Source organism: Zootoca vivipara, chromosome 1, assembly GCF_965207765.1.
Source record: "Zootoca vivipara chromosome 1, rZooViv2.hap1.1, whole genome shotgun sequence".
Classification (NCBI taxonomy): Eukaryota; Metazoa; Chordata; class Lepidosauria; order Squamata; family Lacertidae; genus Zootoca; species Zootoca vivipara.
In genome coordinates, this window is record NC_142582.1 from 75,908,600 (window position 1) to 75,931,875 (window position 23,276).

The 23,276-nt window shown below is 40.6% G+C and overlaps 1 protein-coding gene across 1 annotated transcript in view; it reads right to left on the reverse strand.

Moving 5' to 3' along the window:
- Positions 1 to 23,276, reverse strand: part of SLC6A5 (solute carrier family 6 member 5) — a 61,577-nt gene that overhangs the window by 6,894 nt on the left and 31,407 nt on the right. The window contains exons 9-13 of the mRNA XM_088668274.1: positions 20,360 to 20,484; positions 18,614 to 18,726; positions 16,506 to 16,637; positions 15,787 to 15,886; positions 2,551 to 2,651 (exon numbers count right to left, since the gene is read on the reverse strand). Of these exons, the coding sequence (XP_088524400.1) occupies positions 2,551 to 2,651; positions 15,787 to 15,886; positions 16,506 to 16,637; positions 18,614 to 18,726; positions 20,360 to 20,484 (571 nt within the window). The remainder of the gene's footprint in view (positions 1 to 2,550; positions 2,652 to 15,786; positions 15,887 to 16,505; positions 16,638 to 18,613; positions 18,727 to 20,359; positions 20,485 to 23,276) is intronic.

Here is a 23,276-nt window from a genome sequence, read left to right on the forward strand (position 1 = left end):
AACGTTCTACCTTCAATAAGATGTTCAGGTCTGGAGGATGGGGGTGATGGATTCTTTTATCTCAGTGCAAATAACAGGTGCTAAGAGAATATAATAGTATAGGGGCATGTTCAGAAGGAAGTGTAGGGTGTTCCTTCCCCTGGGATTCAGATTACAGGCAATGTGAACAAACGGCTCTTCCGTTCTGTCTTTAAAATTCTGAAATTGGTCATTAATCTGTTTTAAAATACAAAGGTATGCCCATAATACTTCAAAGAATAAACTGCAATAAAATAGGAGAGACGTCAGGAAGCATATGTGATTATGTCTGCTTATATAATAAATGCCTTTGTTCAATTCCCCCACCCCAATGATGATAATGTGGGTGCCACACTGTAGCAGTTTGCAGATTGACCTTGACGACTATAGAAATATTAATGGATTTCCCCTCCCTTTTTCTGTTACAACACGCACACACACACACAAAGAGAGAGGGAGAATATCTAGCACTGGAAAATTGAAGTTCCTGATACAGAGTGGCACCTAGTGGCACTAGGAATCATTTGCTGCTAAATTGCACAAACATTTTTTTTAAAAAAAATGTATCTTGTGCTTTGCATTGGAATACATTAGCTGTGCACAGAAAGCAAAGCCATGTTTACTAGAAAGGTTTGTCACAATGACTCAGTTTCAGTAAGTGAACTTGATTAAGAGAGCAGCCATTGTTCCAGAGAGAAATGAACACTTGGCAACACATTACTCCACCCAGCCTCAAAAACAAGCTCACTTCTTAGAAAGATGGCATCTCTTTTCAACAGAGCATTTAAGCATATGGCTTACTCAAGTGCACTCCTCCTATCAACTGCCATGAGGTTCATTTCCGTCTGTGAGAGCCTTAGCAAAACTGGAGCTTGAGATTTAGCCCTTTCCAAACTGACAGATACAATTAGGTTCAGAGTTTCACATTGGTTAGGCTGCATGTGTTCATTCCTCCCAGTGCCACACAGCTGTTTTTCCTGTGCTAATACTGTAGGAAATACTTAGGACTTAGGGATCCCCCTATATTATGTGAGCAGGTGGTGGTGTAAGGTGAGATTCTGTATACTGGAAACAGCTGCAGCTGGTGTGTTACGGTGGAGCTGTCCTAACACCAGCAAAGCTGCGGCTTTCCTTGATGGGATGCCGCAGGGCAGGACAGGGTGATGCCAAAGTCATGGCTGCATGGATGCACCAGCATAGCCAATCCGGTGCTCCTGCCAGGGCATCAACACAGCCTTGACCTTTCTCTACCTTGCATCGTCCAGGTAAGCTGCAGCATCACCAGTGTTGGGATGACAGCTCTGACCCAGCAAACTGGCTGCTACTGACTGGAACCACATGGGCAAGGTCAACTGCATGGACCGCTTTGATTCTGATATACATATACTTGCCATTTTAGCATGATAGCTCACTACAAAGCAGCTGTCATACTGCCTAACTTAATAAGTTAAAGTAAGTCATTAACTATAGGCAGGACTGCAGCTACTGCAATACAAAGCATCTCTCATTTAACCTATGATGGAACTGAAGCTTACAATAGAAAAACCACCACCCTATGTTTTTATATATACTTTACATCCTTGTTTGGATCATACTTGCACACAGTATAATTTCATTAATGCATGAGTGAGAACATTGAGCACAACCACTGACATTTTTTCACCCAAAATAGATAGGAGCTATGCAAGAGCAAGTTACTTCATTTCAGTGCATTTCAATAGGGCTTGTTTTGGAGAATTTATTGCTGCCTCATTATCCCCATCTAGACAAGTTGTTTACTTACACACACACACACACACACACACACACTGTATGGAATAACAGAAAACAAGGATCAGAAATAAAGGGAAAGCAGCCATCTAATGAATAAAGATTATTCCGTGATACTAGAAGCTTGGATAAGTTACATTGCAGTATTTGGCAGAGCAATACTTAGGGAGGAGCAGAATGATGGATCCATCATCAGCTCCAAAGCCTTCCAGCTTGCACTGGCCAGAGTGGGAAATTGTGGTGGTGTTTCCTGTAATTCCAAGCTTGTGTAGCAGAGGGGCCCCAAACACAGGGATCCATGGTTTTGGATCCAGTGCATTCAAAACTGACAACACCCTGCTCCACCACACCCAGTGTCAGAGCTTTTCCATTGGCTACAACTGGAAGTAGTTTTCAATCTGACTAAATGAAACAAGGACATCTTCCCCCTCCCCCGCTGTGGTGGAGTTCCCCCCTCCCCAGTAAAAACCCACCTAGTGGCACTTGTCTCCACCTATGCAGGCTGGAAGAGAGCTAAATAAACACATGCAATCTTACCCCCCCCATCAACATTGGCGAATGTGGGTATGGTTGTTCTCTAAATACATTGTAGAAATCTCTTTTTGTTTCATTCAAAAATAGCAGCTTTAGCTAACAGATGCTGCAGCAATTATTGCATGAGTAGCAGTGAGGGGTGAGGAAGAAGAAAAAGTGTCAGAAAGAAACAGATGTTTCAGGATAGTCTTCCCTTCTCAATTGAAACCCCCTTCTTCTGATGCTTACTGTTAAAATAGTTGGGGTCACAAAAGCCCAACAGACTCTCCAGAATATGCTTGGCTGGAATCCAATCATCATCTCAATGTCTTCACAAAATCTTTGCAAGCCTGTAAAACAAACAAATGTAAATGCAAAATGCAAAAGAGACTAGGCTGCAGCTTACAAAATAGCTTTTGTGATCTCCCTTGTGTCTAATTATGGGAACAGACACTGTGACCTGTCAGCCCAACTCTTCAAGAGGCATTCTAACCATATGGTATAATGTGGGTTATTATATGGATAGCCATCCTAATAAATTATTTACACTCTCAAAATTGGTACTGTAATAAATATTAAACATAATTCTGGCTTTTCCTCCCATTTTTGAAACACAAAGGATAAAGCCTATGCCTTTTTACTTGCTACAATTCTGCAGGATCATATATTTATTTTTCTCATTTCCCCCCTAAAGAAAATGTGGTGTTCCTTTTTGTGGCAATGAAGATTCATGAAAACTTAATTGAAATGAATGGAAGTTACACACAACAGCAATGTTTGTGGAATTGCTCCCTTGAAAGCAAACTTTTAAAAAACACAATCATTCCTCCTCCCAGTCCCTAAAAACACATAGCTCTGTTAGTCGGGCTGGTAATAATTCTGTTGTAACTGGTGAAATCAGAATAATGGTTGTGGCCAGGTTTTGTTTGTTGTTCTTGGTTATTAACATCCCCTCTATAGACAAATAGGTGGGGTAGAAGCTGGGAGAAAGGCTTCTAAAACAAAGTTCAGGGTGTGCAAAATAATATTTTATGTATTTATTTAACACAATGCAATTGAGCATATTACACCAATTCTGGCCCACTGCACTGGCTACCAATTAGTTTCCAGGCCCAATTCAAAGTGCTGGCTTTGACCTATAAAGTCATAAATGGCTCAGGACCACAATACCTCAAGGGCCGCCACTTCCCATATGAACCTACCCGGACCCTGAGATCATCTTCTGAGGCCCTTCTTCATGTGGCTCCTCCTCAAGAGGTCAGGAGGGTGGCAACATGGGAACGGGCCTTCTCTGCAGTGGCTCCACATCTGTGGAATGCTCTCCCCAGGGAAGTTCGCCTGGTGCCTTCACTATACACCTTTAGGCGCCAGGCAAAAATGTTCCTTTTTAACCAGGCCTTTGCCTGACTTGATCTACATCAGTGTTTCCCAACCTTGTGCCTCCAGCTATTTTCGGACTACAATTCCCATCATTCCTGACCACTGGTCTTGCTAGCTAGGGATGATGGGAGTTGTAGTCCAAAAACAGCTGGAGGCACAAGGTTGGGAAACACTGATCTACATCCTATACCCTTTTTAAAATGCTAGCTCTTTGGGGGGGGGTTATTGGGTTGTTGTTGTTTTGATTTTATGTATTTGATATTTTATGTGAACCGCCCTGAGACTCTTGGGTATAGGGCGGTATAGAAATCAAATAAATAAATATTGTTGCACGTCCCCCCGATCTCCAAACAGTGTGAGATTCCTGGCATGAGGCAGTGAGGCACAGTGGTGTCTTCACAGGAGCCAACTCCTAGGGGCCAAGGTCAGATCAGCCCCCCCCCATAAAATGTTTGAGCCCCCCCAGTTGGTAGGCATTGCCATTCAAATGGTGTGCATGTGTCACATCTTGTGATCGATTATGCAGGGCGGGGTTTACCTGCTCCACCCCCCCAAAAAATGTCATTCAAATTGGCACCCCAGGTGGCTTTATGATATATGGTTTACAAATTTATACAAACTGAGCACATGGTGGAGGCATTCACAGCATTAACACCCCAAAAGGGTCTTGTTTCTCCCATAGCTGCACCCTTGAATTCAAACAGAAATCAGATATTCCTCCCTCTCTCTCTCTCTGGATTGCTGCTTTTCTTCTTACCCACATCCCTGCAAATTCCGGCTTTGCCCTTCTAACTATCCACAAGTTGGGGGATTTATCATCTCACATAGAGCCCGTTTCCTTGGTTCCCCATAATGGCCCATCACCCAGGCGAACACCTCATCAGGAAGTTAGCCTGGCTTATATTTTGACACTTGCTAGAGCCAGGGATTAGAAGGAACTCTAGGCATAGTCTACTCCCCCCCCCCAAAAAAAACACCTCTTGTAACACCATCTTGGATATAACATATTGACTTCACTGTTTAAAAGTGGGTGTCAAGGACTGAAATTTAGTTGAATATTAAGTAATATGCGAACAAAAATTACAAGATAAAACACCACCAACAAATTCATCCAGAAAAACATTCCCCAGTATCAATAGAACTGTTTCCCTTGACGTCAGTAATAAAGTCAGGACTGTAATTCTCACATTATTTCAGTCCATTGCCTCTTTTGTTTGCTATGCCTTCACAAGATTGCCACATTATCTAGTTTGTTGCACCAGTTCTATGCACACAGCAGGCGCCTTCTGTCTTAATAAAAAGGGACTAATATTGATTTGATGCAGCTTTCTTTTCAAACGTGCAATGCAGCAGCACAGCACCATTTTGCACTAGATAACAATTGGACAGCGTGATCCCCCCCCCTTGACTTTTCATAGCTATTCCTCACACTGCTATTCCTTACCACTGTCTGGTAACAGATTTGTCTCATAAAACCCCACACACCACACTGAAAAACTGCCACTGTCATGAAATATTCACTTGCTAAGGAACCCCTGCCCTCCCACCTTGAAACAAAATGAAATGTGTAACTTCTCTGTTTTGGTGTTTAGGTCCCCTCCAAGTAAAAACAGAACACAAGGCTTTAGCTACTCACACTGAATATAGTGGGATTTACTTCTCATAGCACCGAACTAGCAGGTTGCAGTCCAAGAACTCAGCAGGGCTTTCTTTTGATTAGAAATGTATAGGATTGTACCATTCTATCCAGGCATTCTGTTCCTTCATATGATAGGAGGGGGGTGAGGACAGCAGTAAGGGGCTGAGCTAGCATATTTCTCTCGTCTCCTCCTTTCTATTCTAATCACAAGGAGGAATAGAATGTCCAAAGAGAGATAGAATCACTTGTGAAACACCTTTAGACATTGCCACAGAGGACATATAAAATGGATGAGAATATGTCATTTCCAATTTCCAGTAGGAGATCAAAATTCCACCTTGGGAACAAGACATTGTGACCAATTCCAATTCCAACACTGGACTTTTTAGGGCCATATCTAAATATCTAAACGTGTCATTCCCCATATTTGCTTCCTAGAACTCTTTGTTTTCCTTCTCAGCATGGGAAAGCGTACAAGACCACAAGAAAGTGAAGGCCAAAGGTAAGAGGTGAAGAAATCAATCTCCTTCCATCCATGGAGTTGGAAGGATGGCAATGTTTGGAGTTTGTGCAGGAGCAATTATGTGACTGGCTTACAAACAGCACTACACAATATGAGTGTTGGTTAATTGCAGATAAACAATAAACATCGGAACAGGGAGTATTTGTGAGGAATGATTTGGTGAGGAATGACTTTTGGTAGTCAGGATCCATCTCGTCTATACTGAACTGCCTTCGCATGCTACGGTTCATAATTTAAACTAAATAAAAGTATAAAATACAGATATAAGAGCAGAAATGAGAAACAGTGCCATTTTACTTCTCTCTCCTGAGGCTATTCTTGCAGAAAGAAACTAACTGAGCATTCATTGTGTCCTTAAGGAAGAATAAAAAATAAAGATGGTTTTGATTATTCTGGCAAGGGTGCAGAGAGAAGTGGATGAAAGCAATTTAGTTTAAAACTGATTCTTTTTTTCCACTGGCTTATATTTCTTTGTGCATTGCCTTGCATTTCACAATAAAGTAAATGAGGATTATGCATGCGATTTATGACATGCAGTGTGAAGCCCTAATAGGGCCTTACTAATCATTCACTCTTAATCTGAGAAAATGGCAAATTAATGCTTTTTGTGTATGCATGTGGAATGCTTGCCAGTTTGGGGTAAGATTACAATACAGAACTAATGAAACAATCCTCAGAAAATGTTCCCCCCCTCTTTTCCAATTTAAAAACCGGAGAGCTCAGTGAATAGAACATGGAACAAGAACTAAATACCAAAAGACAAGTGCAATAACAACCTGCTTATTGCTATTATTTTAAAAATAGTAAACATAAAGAGAAATATGTTACTCAAGTGGTAAACTAGTGATTGAATTAAGAGACATAACACATCAAACTGAAAGCGTATTTGGAGAGAAAAAGAGAAATGGCACTCCAAATTTAGCTAGCACCTCTGAAGGCTGTAATCTTAACTGCATTTTCCTGGGAGGGAACCCCACTGAATCCAGTAGAAGCTACTTCTGAGTAGACATGGTTACTCCTGTTAAGGGTGCTTTTACCAGTTGCTCTAAGAATGCCTTTTAACCTAGAATGTATCACTTTAAAAAGTTGTTTATGCACTATTAAAAAGAGAAGAGAAGGGAGCTAGTGAAAAATTGAATTCTTTTCAACTACAGGTGAAACTCGGAAAATTAGAATGTCGTCGAAAAGTGCATTTATATCAGTAATGCAACTTATTATTTTTTCTTTTTCTTTTAATTTTTACAAATGCTTTCTTTTGGAAATTCCACAGTAATAAAACAAATAGTTACAATAATACAAAAATAAACATCGCTATTACATTTTATTAATTACATTCCATTAATAATTGGCCCGCCTAATGACAAATAATTACAACAAATAAAGGCTTTACATATCTTGCTTTGCATCATGCATCTATCTCATATATTGGTTTCACCTTTTAAGTTGCGTTACTGAAATAAATGCACTTTTTGACGATATTCTAATTTTCCGAGTTTCACCTGTAAGCAATGTGGAAGATTTAAAACAACAACAAAACATCCTTTGTGACCTGTACAAGAACCCTTAGCCAATCCCCCCACAGGCAAATTCAGAAGAAATGTATTAGTACCATACTACATTTTGGTGTTTTTGTTTTGATTTATATTCCACCTTGCTTCAGTTGTGGAATCCAAGGTGGCATAATTGTGGTTTCCAGGAGGTCTCCTGTCAAGGCACAGACCAGACTCAGGCCTGCTTAGGTTCAGGAAGGTTATAGTCTCATGTGCCTTCAAGACCAGATAAGTAAACATGCTAAGTTACATTTTTAAGTTAAATGTGTAATTTGATATTGTATGGTTCTTACTTGGAAGTTTTTAAGTTACATTCACCAGTAGGGAGTGGATGTGTCTGATCAGATGATCAGAACTGGGACCACAATGACCCTTTCTCCCATATCAAAATTCTAATAAAAATCATCTCTCTCACTCTCTCTCTCTCTCTCTCTCTCTCTCTCTCTCTCTCTCTCTCTCTCTCTCTCTCCCCCCCCCCCCAAAGCTGCTATTTGGCTTGGTCCAAAGCACTGATCACCTATGGCTGCTTTTTAAAGTTTAGAATAAAAATAACAACAACTATGCAATGCTAATTAAGGTGACTGAATAATCAAGGTAATAATTAAATAGCTGCAAAGCCCTGGTGGAATAAAAATGACTTCAAGAAATGGCTGAAAGTCAAAAGTGAGGCTGCCTGTCAAATCTCTGCTGGAAGAGAGTGGGACTAGTGACACAAAATGCCTGGCTTCTAGATGAGGTCAGCTGGGCTTCTGTAACACAGGGGACAACTAACAGCTTTCCTATGGATAACCAGGGGAATACATTTATTCACGTCTAAATTGGTATCATGGCTTTACTATTTTAAGGCTTATACTTTGAAGTACAGATATCCCACAAAACAGAGGCAGCTTGTTTCAAGCAGGACACCAGTTATATAGGCGTGTGTGTGTGTGTGTGTGTGTGTGTGAGCTCCCGCAAGACGCAGCTTCTTTTGTACCACCAAAAAACCCGGGCATGCTCAAGGGTAGAATTAGCATCCAGACATATCAGCTTCCATAGGCAGCATGGAACTGAGAAACTCTAGTTCAGCTAAATAGCATTCTGTTTGCCATTGAGAAAAGGCCTATTTGTATGGAAGAAGAAAGCAGGATAGGGCATACATCCTACCCATCTTAATTTACTGCTACTGCGGTCAGTCTGAGCATCACCTAATATTGTGACTGACTGCCGCACAGGCAGGAGCCAGGTGATAGATTCCGCTGAGAACTGACAGACATTTGAAATAATGGTCGCTGCTGTTCACGAGGTGTAAACACATCCCAGTTTCACCTCCGGTTCAGCAGGTGGTGCAGGTTTCTGTACGGTTTCAAAAGCCTTTCTGGTGGTTAAATGTGGCTGAGTTGTAAAGGCAAGCAACATAAACATGAAGTATAAATCTATTTACAAAGAAAAGGGCTACTTGGGGATCTCAGCAGAAGAGAAATAAACAAGGAACAGACTTCTGTTTCAAATATATTTGCAATCCAAGGTTGCCAGGTATTTTAGCACAACTCACAACTTTTAGAGCTATTGTTATGTCCTAAACTTGTATCACTGACAATAAAGCAGTAGGCGTGTCAGATTTCCTTCAAAAATACACATTCCAACCCTTTTGGATACTTAGAAAAGGTAACTGCCATAGATCCTAAAGGCTTGGGAATAAATACTGAATAGAAATCCAAATACATTTGCTTAGTTCATGGTTTTAACTCAGTCTCAAAGTTTAGAGCATGGGCTTAAATGGATATGAGAAAAATATGAAGGCATAGGTTTTCTTTCTGTAAATATTAAGTGTTTCACGGTAACAACAGTCAATGTGGAGAGATTAAGAGTAAGCAACAAATGTAAGGATTGACATTTCACTCCCGCCACTCAGTGGTCAAGACATGAATAGCACAGAAGTGTTTCTTAGCAGTTTCATATTACAGATACAGAGTAGGAACTGTAAGCATTTTAAGATGTTTTAGAAAGGCTTTCTTCCCCCTACAGGCATGCTGTTTTATCTGCTTAGAGGCATGTAAACACATTACACTAAGAGAGCAACTCTTGCTTAAAGCATCATTTTTTAAAGGGTGGAAGAACACCTGGCTGTTTTACAAAGCAAGAAGTGTACACTTTTACACACACAAACACTTGTACATATGTCAAGACAGCTTGTACCTGTGTTAAGTGTAACCTGTGGACAGATCTCACAATATAATACTGTTCTATAAGCTTCCTTATGAGACAAAATTGGAGGGGCCAAACAACACATGCAGCTCTTCAGAACTGCTTGCAAAACTAAAATTAGGCTAGGTTTTCCTAATATAGATACAGTTATGATAGAAATCATATGTGAAGACCAGTGACTGAAGTGTCTTATTCTACCTCACAGACATATACATACATGCACATGCACAACCCCGAATGCACTTGCAAAGCTATCGGCTGATCCATTGAGGTGGAGGAGGAAGGGCAGCGAGGAAGATAATCCAACACTCGTACAAACTGTTGAATGCCGCTTTCTGCATGTTTTCCCATTATAGTTATTAGTCTCATGCTGGAAAACATAACATCAGCACAGACTGAGAGCTAGAAAAGAACAGAACTGTCTGATCCTATCACTAGGAGACCAAATGTTGTAGAGTAATAATTTGTAATGAAATGTGCCAAGTTGTAATAATGTGTATGTGAGGGAAAGTAAAGGGTTTGACATACAGTCACGATTCAGAGGCAGTTCTGGTTCAAGGCATTTTGCAGCCTAAGTGGGGGCCAAATGGCCTAGGGTCAATACAAGTGCTGCTGCACCATTCAGACACCAATGTAGCTTTCATCCATTTCCCCTCCACCCAGCCATACCACCTTAAGCAGACTTCTCTTCTAGAAGAAAAAAAACACCTGTGCTTTTCTTCTAGAAAAAAAGGTGCCAGTACTGCACACCCTTGAGTACCCCCAGAAAAAAGCACTGGCTGTTATCCTGCAGGAATTCCTGCCTACATCAGGAGTGTCAATATATTTCAGGGATTTTGTATTATGGTACCACCAGTGACCACTGTGCTGGGTTGAGTTTCATAGACAAAAATAGAGAGATTCCTACCCTCAAGGCACTGTCAATGGAGAACAGTGATGTTGCTGATGGATATGAAGAGTGATTAAGTGGGAAAGGGATTCGAAGGAAGGATTAATGCTTCAGTCCTAGACACGTTGAGTATGTCATGACAAAAAGATATGGAAGCAGACTTATCAGATGGATTGGGTATACAGGACTGGACAGAGGGACAGTTCTGGGGCAGAGAGGTATAATTAGGTGTCATCGTTATACTGGTGGTTGTAAAACCCATGACATTTGCTGTGATGACTCAAGGCAGTGTGCAGGCGGCACAGTGAAGACCAAGAGCAAACCCCTGAAGTAGCCCAACAGAGTGGGGTGAAGCAGAGGAGCATCCCACATGTGGGATTACTGAATAAGCAAACTGTCAGGAAGAGAACAGAACTGTGAAAACCTAAAGGAAGGATGATAGCTCAGTGGTAGAGCACATGTTGTTGCATGCAAAAAGTCCATAGTCAGTCCCTGGCATCTAGGGACCCTCTCATGTCCAAGGCTCAGGAGAACCACTGTAGACAATGCTGAGCTATTTACTTCTACATTCCTAAGGTATGAAAGTAGTCAGGGTGAAGGTCAGCTGTATAGAAGGCAGCAGAAAGATCAAGCGGGACAAGGTTAGAATATAGACTTTTGAATCTGATAGCAAGAAAACCACTTGTAATGTTGGCTGGACAGTTTAAGTGGAGGAAAATGAGAGAGATGAAAAGTAGGGTTTGGAAAAAGAAGGCGAAGACAGAAATAGTGAAGAGCAAGAGTGAGACAAAGGGAAGAAGCAAGACTGGTGAGTTTTTTCCAGGGTAAGGATAGCTCAATATTTTTAGAGAAAAATTCCCAGCTCTCTTATGCTTAACAGAGCTGTGAAATCCACCAACTCATCCCTGAATCTTGCTTGATAATCTGTCTCAGGATGAAAGAGAGAAGAGTCAGGAACTCCTGATCTTTTGAAACTTTCAGTTTCCAATTTACCAGTTAAACATGTAAGCAAACCAGCTTAGCTGACTATCAACAATCCCTTAGCAGAGCTGGAGGAAATGGCTAGCAAAGGGAGACTGCCAGGAATTCTCTGCTAGAGGCAGGAATAGCACCCAGTTTGTATTCTCTCTAAGTGCAAGTTTCTTATAGCTTGTAAGGATGCTGTTTTATGAGAATTCTTTCCACTTCCAGCTAGGTCTGTAATGTGTTTCTATTACAATAAAATAGCACAAAGGGGCAATACAAATCTTATAAGCAGGTCTTAAAGTTGAAACGCCTCGCAATATATCCAGCGAGTATTCAATTCATTTACAGTAAGTCAAACTGGAAGATGTAAAGAGAGATGCCTGACACTTTAATGCTTCCTTCTTGAGACATACAGCAGTACGCAATCACCCATTTCATAAACAACATCTGGTGCAGCGATTTGGGATATTGCAGTTGCTGTTGTTAAAAGGTACAGGCAGAGAGAGAGAGAAGAACCCCACTCCATCACAAATCTACAGACTACACAGTCCTGTTACGGATATTCCCCACTTCTGACTCAGAGATCTGTCAGCAGCTTATTTTGTTCCAAATCCTTTTATTGGATGAGGACACCTATGGCTTCCGTTGGTTTCCATGGAAACAGGCTTCGAGCATCAATTGGTTTCCATACATGACTTGGTTCCTTTACCAATATGAATAGTTGATTGTGAGAAACTGGCAATTTCTTAGAACACATTTCCCCAAACTGATGCTCTCCAGATCTCCTAGACTACAATTCCTATCATGGAGGATAAGGATATCCATGGCTACATGCCACAATGGCTATGTTCCACCTCCACTGTCAGAGGCAGTATGCTTCTGAGTCACAGATGCTGGGAATCCCAAGTGGCGACAGTGTGGGTGAACTCAGGTCCTGCTTTTGGGTTTCCCACAGGCAACTGGATAGCCACTGTAAGTACAGGAAGCTGGACCATTGGCCTGATCCTCTTCTTACACTGATATGCCTGATCATTGGCCATGCTGGCTGGGGCTGTAGACCAACAACATCTAAAGAGCACCAGGTTGGGAAAAGCTGTCTTAAATATTTATCATACATGGTGCAGCCTCAGTTATCCAGGTCTCTCATTTCTTCTTATGAGACCCAGTGCCTGGATTCTGGCAGTGAGACTCAAAGGCTTACTCTCCCTGTGCATATACAGTAGCATCTTGCTAAAGAAGGATTGTTGCCCTGCTACCGTATCGCCTACTCTTCAGCACCACTGCTGTGGGTGGCCAGCTACCAACCCAGTAGGGTTCATTTGATGAAAGGCATCAAAAGTACTATAAACAATGGTTTGGGCCACTCAGTCACAACAACTTATCACTCAGGCATTGGCTGAGCTGCTCTCAGACTGCCTCTCCCTGCTTGTCACAATTCAGTTACTAGCTTGCCTTCGGAAATCATTTTACATTCCCAGCAATTTCCTAGATTGCCTGTAATCCAGTCAACACTGCCTGTGTAAGCCCAGGACTTTCTCACTGCTGGCTTTGGAATGGAAAATAACCCAAAGCACTCACAGATCACCATCTGCCATAATAGACATCAAATTATTCAGAGTTATGAAAAATCTTTTAGGCTGGAAAGAGCTTCCAAAAATGGGTGTCACCAAAATGGAAAGACAAGCAACGAAACAGCAAATGGAACTTCATGTGTGTGTGAAATGATGCACACTGAGACAAAAAATCCCAAATGAACAGGTAGTGACTAGCTAGGAAACTGCTCTTGAAGTTGTCAGTAAAAACAAATGTAGTGTACAGTATCAGTGAAAATGGCAAATTCTATGCTGCAAATCCTTAAGAAAGGGAGTGAAAATAAAAGGACCTGCAGAAACAATGGATCGATCAATGGCTACAAGCTGTAAAGGTTATATAGAGCCTTTCAAATCAGAAGCAGTGAGTATGCCAATAAATCAGTCACTGAGAAGCAATGGAGTATTGCCTTCAAGCTCCGCTCGCAGACTTCCAAAATATATTGGGTTGACTACTGTGGGAAGCAGGACACTTTGGTCTGATCCAGCATACCTATTCTTACAATAGTGGGAACTTCATGAATGTGCAGGACTCAGCCCTTCTCTAGAAATCCATCTGGGTTCAAATAGGCACATGGAGATACACATTAATTCCAATGGAAGCAGCAGATCCACATACACAAAAGAATTCAGTTGCAGATCTGTTAGCGTGACTAAATGAACGGTGGTGCCATTGCAGGCCTAGAACAGATTAGGGTATTAGTGCAAGCATGTTTTATGAAGAGGAGTGGGGAAAGTGACATCAGGACCCATTTGGGAATCCAAGAGTCATAGCTCCTGTTCCCCACATCCGTAACATAGAAGTGTACAAAGAGACAGTTATTTAAGTTATTTCTCTGCTGGCCATCCTGCTCATTTCTCATGCTGAATAAAGCAGCTGTCATTAGCCTAGAGTTTATGGGAACTGAGCACAAGATCCTCTCTGATATAGACAATGAGTCAGTGAGAAAGTAATCACAGGCAGCACAGATGGTCTTGGGGACATCTGGTGGCATAATGTGAAAGAAGCTGAGAAAGAATTATTCAAAAGCAGCCACTTCCTTACCTGTAAGGCTCTTGGTTACCACTTAGTTCTACGCAGAGAGTTGTGCTACTTTTTAATAGATTTGCTGGTTCACCTACTAAAACCTCAACTGCCAAATCTCTGATCAGCTTATCAAGATAGTTGACTTTTGTTTCAACCCCACCACTCCAAGATGATAGTAAATATCCTTTATATTCACGTCAACACTTTTCACACTCCACTTCTAAAATAATGAGCTTTTATTTTTCCTATTTTCTTAAAATTTCAGTAACTGGTGTCTTTTTAGAAATGACTTTGTGGAGGTGAAAATTAAATGAATAAGCTCGACTGACTGACAGATTTTCCCCCCAGTTAATCAGACAATCTGTGGCTACAATCTACCAAACTTATCACACACTCAGAAACTCTAGTTTCCCTACAAGATCTGTCACAAAATCTTACTTAATTGCACAAAGGAATGTCTTAACTGCAATATCAGTTATTGTGGATAATTGTGGAATTATTGTGGAAGAAACCAGATACCCTTGAACAGACTGGGGTGACAGCGGAGTGCTGTATTCTTAACATCCTTGCAAGGTTCATGAATGAAAATATAAAATAACTTCTTTCGTGTATTCTCTAATCTTCCAACAACGTGAGATAAGACATGTACATTTTCAGAAAAGGAAGAGTGAGGCTAGGGGCAGTGCTTAATTTATCGCATTAAATATGGTAGGCAACGTCATGCCTGGACAGCCTTCAACTATGAAAATACTAATCTCAGATATGAGCAAACTGGTTGTGGTCATGTCATATTTCACATGTACAATGATAAGGGACTGGAGATGTGCAAGCAAGACTCAGACACATGAAGGGACTGCAATTCCCAGATTATATATGAATAGCATTCTTAGTGCCTACGGTGGAATGATTCCTAAGGTAGTTGATTTGAAGATTGCAGCCTTCAAAACTTGGATTCTTCAGAGTCTTCTGACAACATAAACCTGGATATTACAGTATACTGTTAAAAAGTCATACCTCATGCCACTCTCTGAAAACTGGAAGCAGAAATTTCCATACATCCAAGACATATTATTTTCTTGCAATTCACAGTGTATTGCAAGATAACTGGTGGGGAGAAGGTGTGTGCTACTGATAAGCTATTATTACAGGTCATTGTCCTAATTAAGTTATTCAAATTGCTTAAAGCAGGCATTCAGACAAAAGCAGTGGGTGCTATCTACTAAGAACAAATTCTTTATATTACTTGTGCCTTTCCATACAAACACACTTTGCATTTGTATTGCTTACAAACATTATATCACTTACCTAATTGCATTCATACAAACTAAAAGTGCATGAGTGTACCATCATTATTAAGCCATTATTAGAACCTGAACCTTGGCTGCTGTGAACCTATATTCTTATTTGTGTACCACACAAATTGATCTGGCTGGTATGCTTCACCATTATTTTTAGACATCCTATATTGCTATTAACTGAACACCCACTTTAATTTTAACAAAGTGCTATCTATAACAAATGACTTGCTTATCTAAGCAGTCCAGCTGTAGCAATATAAAAAAAGATTAAAGTTTTCTTACTCTGAGTGAAATTCCAGAGAAATGTTTGATTTTCAAACCATCAAATGATAAAAGTCTTTTGTTTCTAAAAGTGGGACTAGTTGTGTCCAACTCAACTCATTTTCACATGTACTTATCACTGTGTGATCCAGAAATATAGCACATTGTTTTCTTACCATAAATGTATGAAATGCCAACAAGTTCAAAAATGGCTATTATAACAAGAGAGTAGGATGCTGCATAGGTGTCCACAAGCTGCAACATGTACATTCCACCCTAAAAGTAAACAGGTAATTACTAACAGATATGCCGAAAGATATTAGGAGATAATGTATGGGAACTCAACTAACGAAATATTTTCAGACAGGAAAATGTTTAGATTACTGCTGCTTGTCATCATGTAGCCCACCCACTTGGGAAACACTCTCTGAGTTCCTCGAACTAAGAAATTCCATTATATTTCAGTTCCATACTGGAATCTGAGCCTACATACAAGACCATTTTATGCAATCTGTCTCACACACCGGCAGTTGATGCATGGTCCAATTCCCCCTTGCCACTTGATGATACATGCTGGAGTGCATTGTATCACAGAACAGATCTGTTCTCAATTAAGATGAAATTTTTTAAAAAATGAAGTGGCCTGTAGTGTAAAAGGTTAATATTCATGATAATAAGATATTGCAAGAATGCAGATATTACCTTAATGCCAAATCATATTCTGTAATCTTCTGTATCACATGTGGGATAAAATTTCACTTTGATCCATGCATTTCATTTGAAAACCTAATACTGTAATCCCATGGACTTCTTCCTACCCATTGTAGGAACAGGCCTTGTTGCAATAGGAGAAAACATGGGATGTAATGTGTACATATTATGGCAACACTTTTACCTGAGTGATCATAGGAAAGCCCATGATGAAAAAGGAAAGACAGCATCCAAGAGTAAACAGAGGCTTGTGCGTACGTAAGTACTTTGGGAACTCATCTGAAACAGATGTCACTATCGTCTCAATAGTGGCAAACTAAGGAATATCAAAAAAAGAACAAGTAAGACAATAGCAATCATACACACAAAGACACATTTTGTTTAACATGGCATATGTAACATTGCTGCTACCACTCTATGAAACAGAAACTGGTATGTAAGCTCTTTGAAGATCATCTAATGGACTCTTCTACTCAGCAGAAAGTAGATCCCTACACGAAACTATTCCTGTAAGATTGCAAACAATAATCTGCATTAACTGTGGGTTAAGTAGCCAGCATGAATAAGAAGGTGCAGATGGGACAATGTGTCTGGCTGTTAACCAGAAGGTTGGTAGTTCAAGCCTACCCAGGGACAGCTGTGGGCAAGATTCCTGCATTGCAGGGGGTTGGACTAGATGACCCATGGGGTCCCTTCCAACTCTACAATTCTATGATTCTATGCCAGCCTGCACAATCTAAATAATCTTTAAAACATACAAAACACACCACCTACTCAGATAGCTCTGGGTGAATAGCTGATCAGTTCAAATGATCCACTGGAGCAATTTTACACATACATTTGTGGCATTGGAGATGCAAAACAGTGAAGCAACATGCATTCCACATAATGTTTCTGGCCCTCTTGCACCATATGCCTCAAAAATGGCAATATTTGATTATTGAATTGATCTTCAACGGAGACACCAGACATCTTGAAGTATGCTGAAAAAGGTGCCTACTTCCAGGACCTACCCTGCCTTTCCTTGACCCCTGGTGGCTCTGCATACTTTGAAACATCAGCCTCCTGCTAGAACAATAGTTTACCTCATGCCAGTAGGCTTACCTGACCCTGGTTTGCCTGACAAAGCCAAGTTTGAGCCAACTGTCCTCTAGCCCACAGTTTCCCAAACACCATGCTTCCTTCCCTTCTCCTTCCATTTACACCCTCTTATTCCCCTCTTTGAAGCAAATGTTCTTTCCTGCAACAGCCTAGACCAGGCATCCCCAAACTGCGGCCCTCCAGATGTTTTGGCCTACAACTCCCATAATCCCTAGCTAACACGACCAGTGGTCGGGGAAGGTGGGAATTGTTGTCCAAAACATCTGGAGGGCCGAAGTTTGGGGGTGTCTGGCCTAGGCCTTCTCAACATGACTGGTATTGTTGAGAGACACCAGTAAGGAGGAGTAACACCAATTAAGTTTTCTAGGCTGTAAACCACGATCCTTACTTTCAAGTAAGCACCACAGAGAACATTTTTGAGCAGAGATGCATGAGACCAACCTCCTAAGGCTGCAGTCCTATGCATTTTTAATCATTAATATTGGTGAGGCTTACTTCTGAGTAAATATGCGTGGAATAAGCTGCATGACACCTCACTCTCCCTCCCTTGAAACAGAAGTCTTCTTTCCTCTTCAGCAGCCTAGGTACTCTCAATAGGAGTGGTATCATTGAAATACACCAAGTAAGGATGGGTCAAACCAATACAGCATCTAGCATAGCACATTGCCATTGCTACAACAGGGGGGAAATAATTAAGACCCCCAGCAATTTTCAGGTGGTCCATGGGATGAAGGGAGTTTGGGAACCACTGTCTAGCCCCTTCCATGAACTGAAAACCTCCACTTTGATTTTGGTCCAAGTTTGTGGGTCACTCTCTCTACAGGCCTGCCTGATTAACACCTTTCTGTTTCTTCTTCCATCCCAAAGGCAACTTGAATGTGGTAATTAAATTCAGTATGGCTCCTGCTGTGACATATTTTCACTGAGGTCAATTCTAGTACTGGGGTTTAACCTCAGTTTTGGCTCAAATCCTACACACACTTACCTGGGACTAAGTCCCACTGAACTCAATGGGATTTACTTCTGAGCAGACATGCATACGATTGTACTGCCTGTATGTTTATTTTGCCTGAAAACCTTGGGTTTGTGCTAGGCTCCTGCTTGTAACCAGTTACATTAAAATTAATCAAAGATGCACTCTTCGGTCCTGTAACAGTCAATAGCAAGGTAGGTGAAAGAAGGCAAGTTTACCATAGTGTCCAAGCCAAGTGTTAGAAGCATCAAGAAGAAAATTATAGCCCAGAAAGGTGAAAGAGGAAGCCTGGTTAAAGCTTCAGGATATACTACAAAGGCAATCCCAGGACCTAGAACACAAGAAACTAATATTTATCTGTTGATCAATAATCATACAAATTATTATGAAACACATCCACTGTCCCTCATTAATCCTACTGGTTTTAATTGTGGCACAAACACATTTCCTTTTTTCAGTAAAAAGCCTTCTTCACTGTCACTTCATATTTTATTTACAATAGACAGATTCCCCTTCCCCATCAGTTTTTTTGCACTACGTTGTAATGCAGTAGAGCTGGTATAATTTAGCAGCAAGAGAGTTAATTTAAATAGGTACTTCACAAAATATTTGGGAACTATGACAAGCATTAAAAGAATTGTTGGTTGAAGATTATTTTTATTTCTGTGATGTGATGCAAGCAACTCTCTTTAAAAACCTGCTGCTAACTGCCAGCTTTTCTGGGCAAGAAGGCTTAGGGGACCTTATATATTCATAAGCATGCTCTTTCATCTCTTGATTAAAGATTTCTTCTTGACTACTATAGATAAGGCGGCTGTTTGCACTAGCTCCTTACATGTGGAAAGTAAATTAAGGAATCAAAATAATGAGTTTCTAAAATTCATCATGCCCTCTGGGAAAATTTAATTGCAGAAAATGAAATTTCCGATCCCCCTTGATTTGGACCCCCTAAATTAATGTCAGGCAAGAGTTATGGCCACTAAGAGTTGGGCACACATGAGAACAACTGCTGAGTTTCAGAAGAAGAACTCCCTTCCAGATGAGATCAGACAGGTCCCCTCCCTGTACTTACTGAATCCTTTTTATTCCAGCAGACTTTAATTAGGATTCAATTAAAGTTATAAAGGATTTTATAACTTTAACTAATTTTTAGTCTTATTGTATTGGGTCTCTTCTACACCGCTTAGAGACAACTATGATTAAGAAGTATACAAATTGTTTAAGTAAATACAAGGCTCTCCAGTCTTGTTGGGCTCTGGTTTCCATCAGTCTCAGCCAATATAGCCAATGATCAGGGGTGGTAGGAGTGCCAATGCAACATCTGGAGGGCTACAAGTTCCCCAGCCCTGTTTTAAGGGGAGTGTAACCCCATCCTTAACAAGCTGATACTCTCTCCCTGCAGACTAACAGCACCTCATCTGGATTTAAGTTTAGTTTCCTTACCCTCATCTAGCTCATCACTGGTTCCAGAGCCCAATTCAGAACCTCTATGGCTAGATAGGAAACCTCTGGCCTGTGGGATAGATGTGGCCCTTGGAGAATTTCCATATGGCCCTTCAGGGCATGTCCTCCTTGGTCCACACCTGCAATTTACATCTGAAAATAACCTCATGTTGAGAGCTTTTTTTCTCTCATGCAAATTATATGCCCAATCCAGAATGGGATCACAGAGGGGAGCAAATTATGATAACCATCCTACCTCCTAGGCCAGGGTCTTGATCCAGACTAGGGACCTCCCATATACAATTTGCCTTGCAGAAAAATCTCCTAGTTACTCTAATAGGAGTATATTTCCCCAATATACAAACGGGGGCACAGTAAACCAAATCCAGACTGGGAACCTGTGGTAGTGCCCCCACCCAGGTATTCTGAATAATGTACATTTGCAGGCTGACTTGCAAACCGGAGGGGGACCCCCATTGCCCCATGCTATACCATTCATAAATTGAAACAAACTCTCATACCTTGGTCGGCAACATCTTCAATGTCTACTTTGAGCTCATTTGCCATAAAACCAATAACAGAGAAGATGACAAAGCCTGCAAATATACTTGTGGCACTGTTGGTACAAGTTACTATCAAGGTGTCCCTGAAGAAATAAAAAGATGAAAGAAAATACGCACAGTAGAAGTGACAGTGGATACATAGATAATAATTTATCCTTTGTGGAACACCAACTCTTAGTAGACACAATACCAAAAGAAAATACATATTTTAAGTAAAACAACAACATCCAAGAGTTTACTACTTATAAAAAGCCATTCTACTAATATGAAAATAAAAACTTACAAAGTGGTTACCGGTAATAGTTAACTGATTCCACCACAAAAATATGATATTTCAAAAACTATGGGAAATTATAACTGTGATCCCACCACACTCTAAAATACAGTACCTATTGGTTGAACAAATTGAGTTGCTCATCCTCTCACACATACATATTATTAGGATGGCAAACTTCATGTCATCTTTTTGAAGGAGAGATATACAGGGTGATTCATAATGAAGTATACAGTTTCCAGATGCTATAAGACAGTAACAGGCAACAACACGGACCATAATTGTGAACCGTGAGATAGATGTACTCATAAAGTTTGTGTTCTGCTACTGTGGGAAATGACACAGGCGATAGTGTGCGTGTCATGTGACTAGTCAGGCAAAATGGCTACGTCTGCAGTGGAGAAAGTGTTTTGTGTTCCTGAATTGACCAAACGGAATCTGTAACTGTTGTGTGAACGGCATTTTCTCTAAGCAGAAAATGTATCTACGATTGGCATGAAAAAACTGAAACTTTTTTCTGTGGGGGTACGTAAAGGAGAAGGTATTCTCCCCTTCCCTTCCTGTTGATTTAGCGGAGCCACTATCACTGCACTTAATTTAGCGGAGCCACTATCACTGCACTTAATTCAGATATCTTAACTTGCGTTTGAGCAGAAATTGATTACCGGTTTGATGTGTGTCGTGTGACAAGGGGTGCACACATAGAACATCTGTGACTGTTTCTGAAAAAACTTTAAACATTCCCCTACAATTCTGTTACAGGTAACATAAGATATATTACATTCTTCTTTTTTTACAGTGCGTTGAAACTGTATACTTCATTATGAATCACCCAGTATTATTACCATATCAGACCAAGATCATATTTCAGCATTTGGGCACATATGCCTAATTGTGTGGCTTATATGTAGGTGGAACAGTGTGGTGTAATAACTATTTTTGAATGTTTGAAGCCCAGGTTTGAAGGCGTAGTTGAACAGCTATCAACCTCCCTTACAGCTTTGATGAAGTCACTGTCTTTTATAAACTAGATTCAAAAACAAAGTGTTCCTCTGAGCAGGAAGAGTGAAAGTCAAACAAGGTAATAAAAGTTGAAAGAAATGTGGCCTGTTTATACAATTTGTGCAGTTTTAGGAATGGGGGAAAACAGTGTTTTTTTCTTTAAAAAAATGTTTAGGGATACAGGTACTCTCTTTTTCCTACTCATATTGAAGTACTGCCCCTCAATGAGGCCAAACTTAGATTCACAAAATGTTTAGGGGTATGCATACCCCAGCGTACCCCCAGAAAAAAAAGCACTGGGGAAAATTTATCTGAAAAGATTTTAACATTAGAACAAGATAGTGAGCTATCCTGGAATAACCACTAAGCTACCAAAGTTATACTGTTATGTAGTGGTCTGTGTTGCCTGAGTTTGAGTCTGAACTAAGGATTCTGAGCCCCTGTGTTCTGATTCGATACATGATATTCAATCACAGAACACTTCAGGATTTGGGCTCTGCCATTGGCCCTTAAACTCTGAGTTATGATTCGCAGCTTGGAAGCCAATCACATTGGGAGTGGGAGTGGCCCAGGCCTTCAGAAATGTATATAAGCAGTTGCTTTGCCCGTTTGTTTAGTTCTATTAGTTCAATAAAGGTTCTTACAAAATTTAGGGTAGTAGATTTCCTCCCTTCCCTTTCACTATTGCAATGAATACTTCCAGGGAACTTTGGGCCAATTTATATTGCAGCCATGTGTTCAATAGCCTCATCAGTGTTGATACAGAGGGGGCTGGAAGAATTGCTCCATGGATGCCTGTAGCAACCAGAACTGAAAGGTGCTACAGGCACTTGTAAGCTTTGGACATGGGAAGGCTTGTTTTCAGGCAGATATATGCATACTTCAATAAATTCATAGCTCAAAAAATATAAATGGAGTGGTTTCTTCCAAAATAATATCAAAGAGTTTTCAGTTTCAATGTCGTTTGTTTATCAGATGATGAAAAGATATCTAGAAACCTGCCATAAAAAGCACCCTGCAGTTCCTGTAGACCTCTAAGGAAGACTTCCCTTAAGTAATCATTTTTTCCTTCTTGCTGAGACTTGATAATGCTAACTATAGAAACAGATTGCTGTGTTCTAACTTTGTTCTAAAGGAAACTTTTCCCCCCCTGGCTCTGGATCAGCATCAGACGGAAATACGGCTCACTAAGAAAGCTTATCACTCTCACAGAATTTTAAGCTGGGGTATGTGCTGTAACAGATTGTTACAAATCCAAGATAATTTTTCAGTCTGCACTGAAGGGGGAAATGTTTAAAATAAAATTTAGCTGTACTGAGGTAAATTATGACATAAAAGCTGCTCTACAGCTCTCCTTCTCTTTTTTACTTCAATATGTTTACTTCACAAACACGGATAATTGGGGTTGGAGGCTTTCTTTCCCACTAATGTCTCTATTTCTGGGGGCCTTAAGGTGGCACCTTTGGACACAATTGCAGCCACAGAGACATACGAGGTTGCCCATCAAGCTCTTTAGCCCCCCCCCCTGGACCAATTATAAATTATAATGGCCACAAAGTCCAAGTTTCTCTTCACTCTCTCCCATGTTGTCTATGAAGG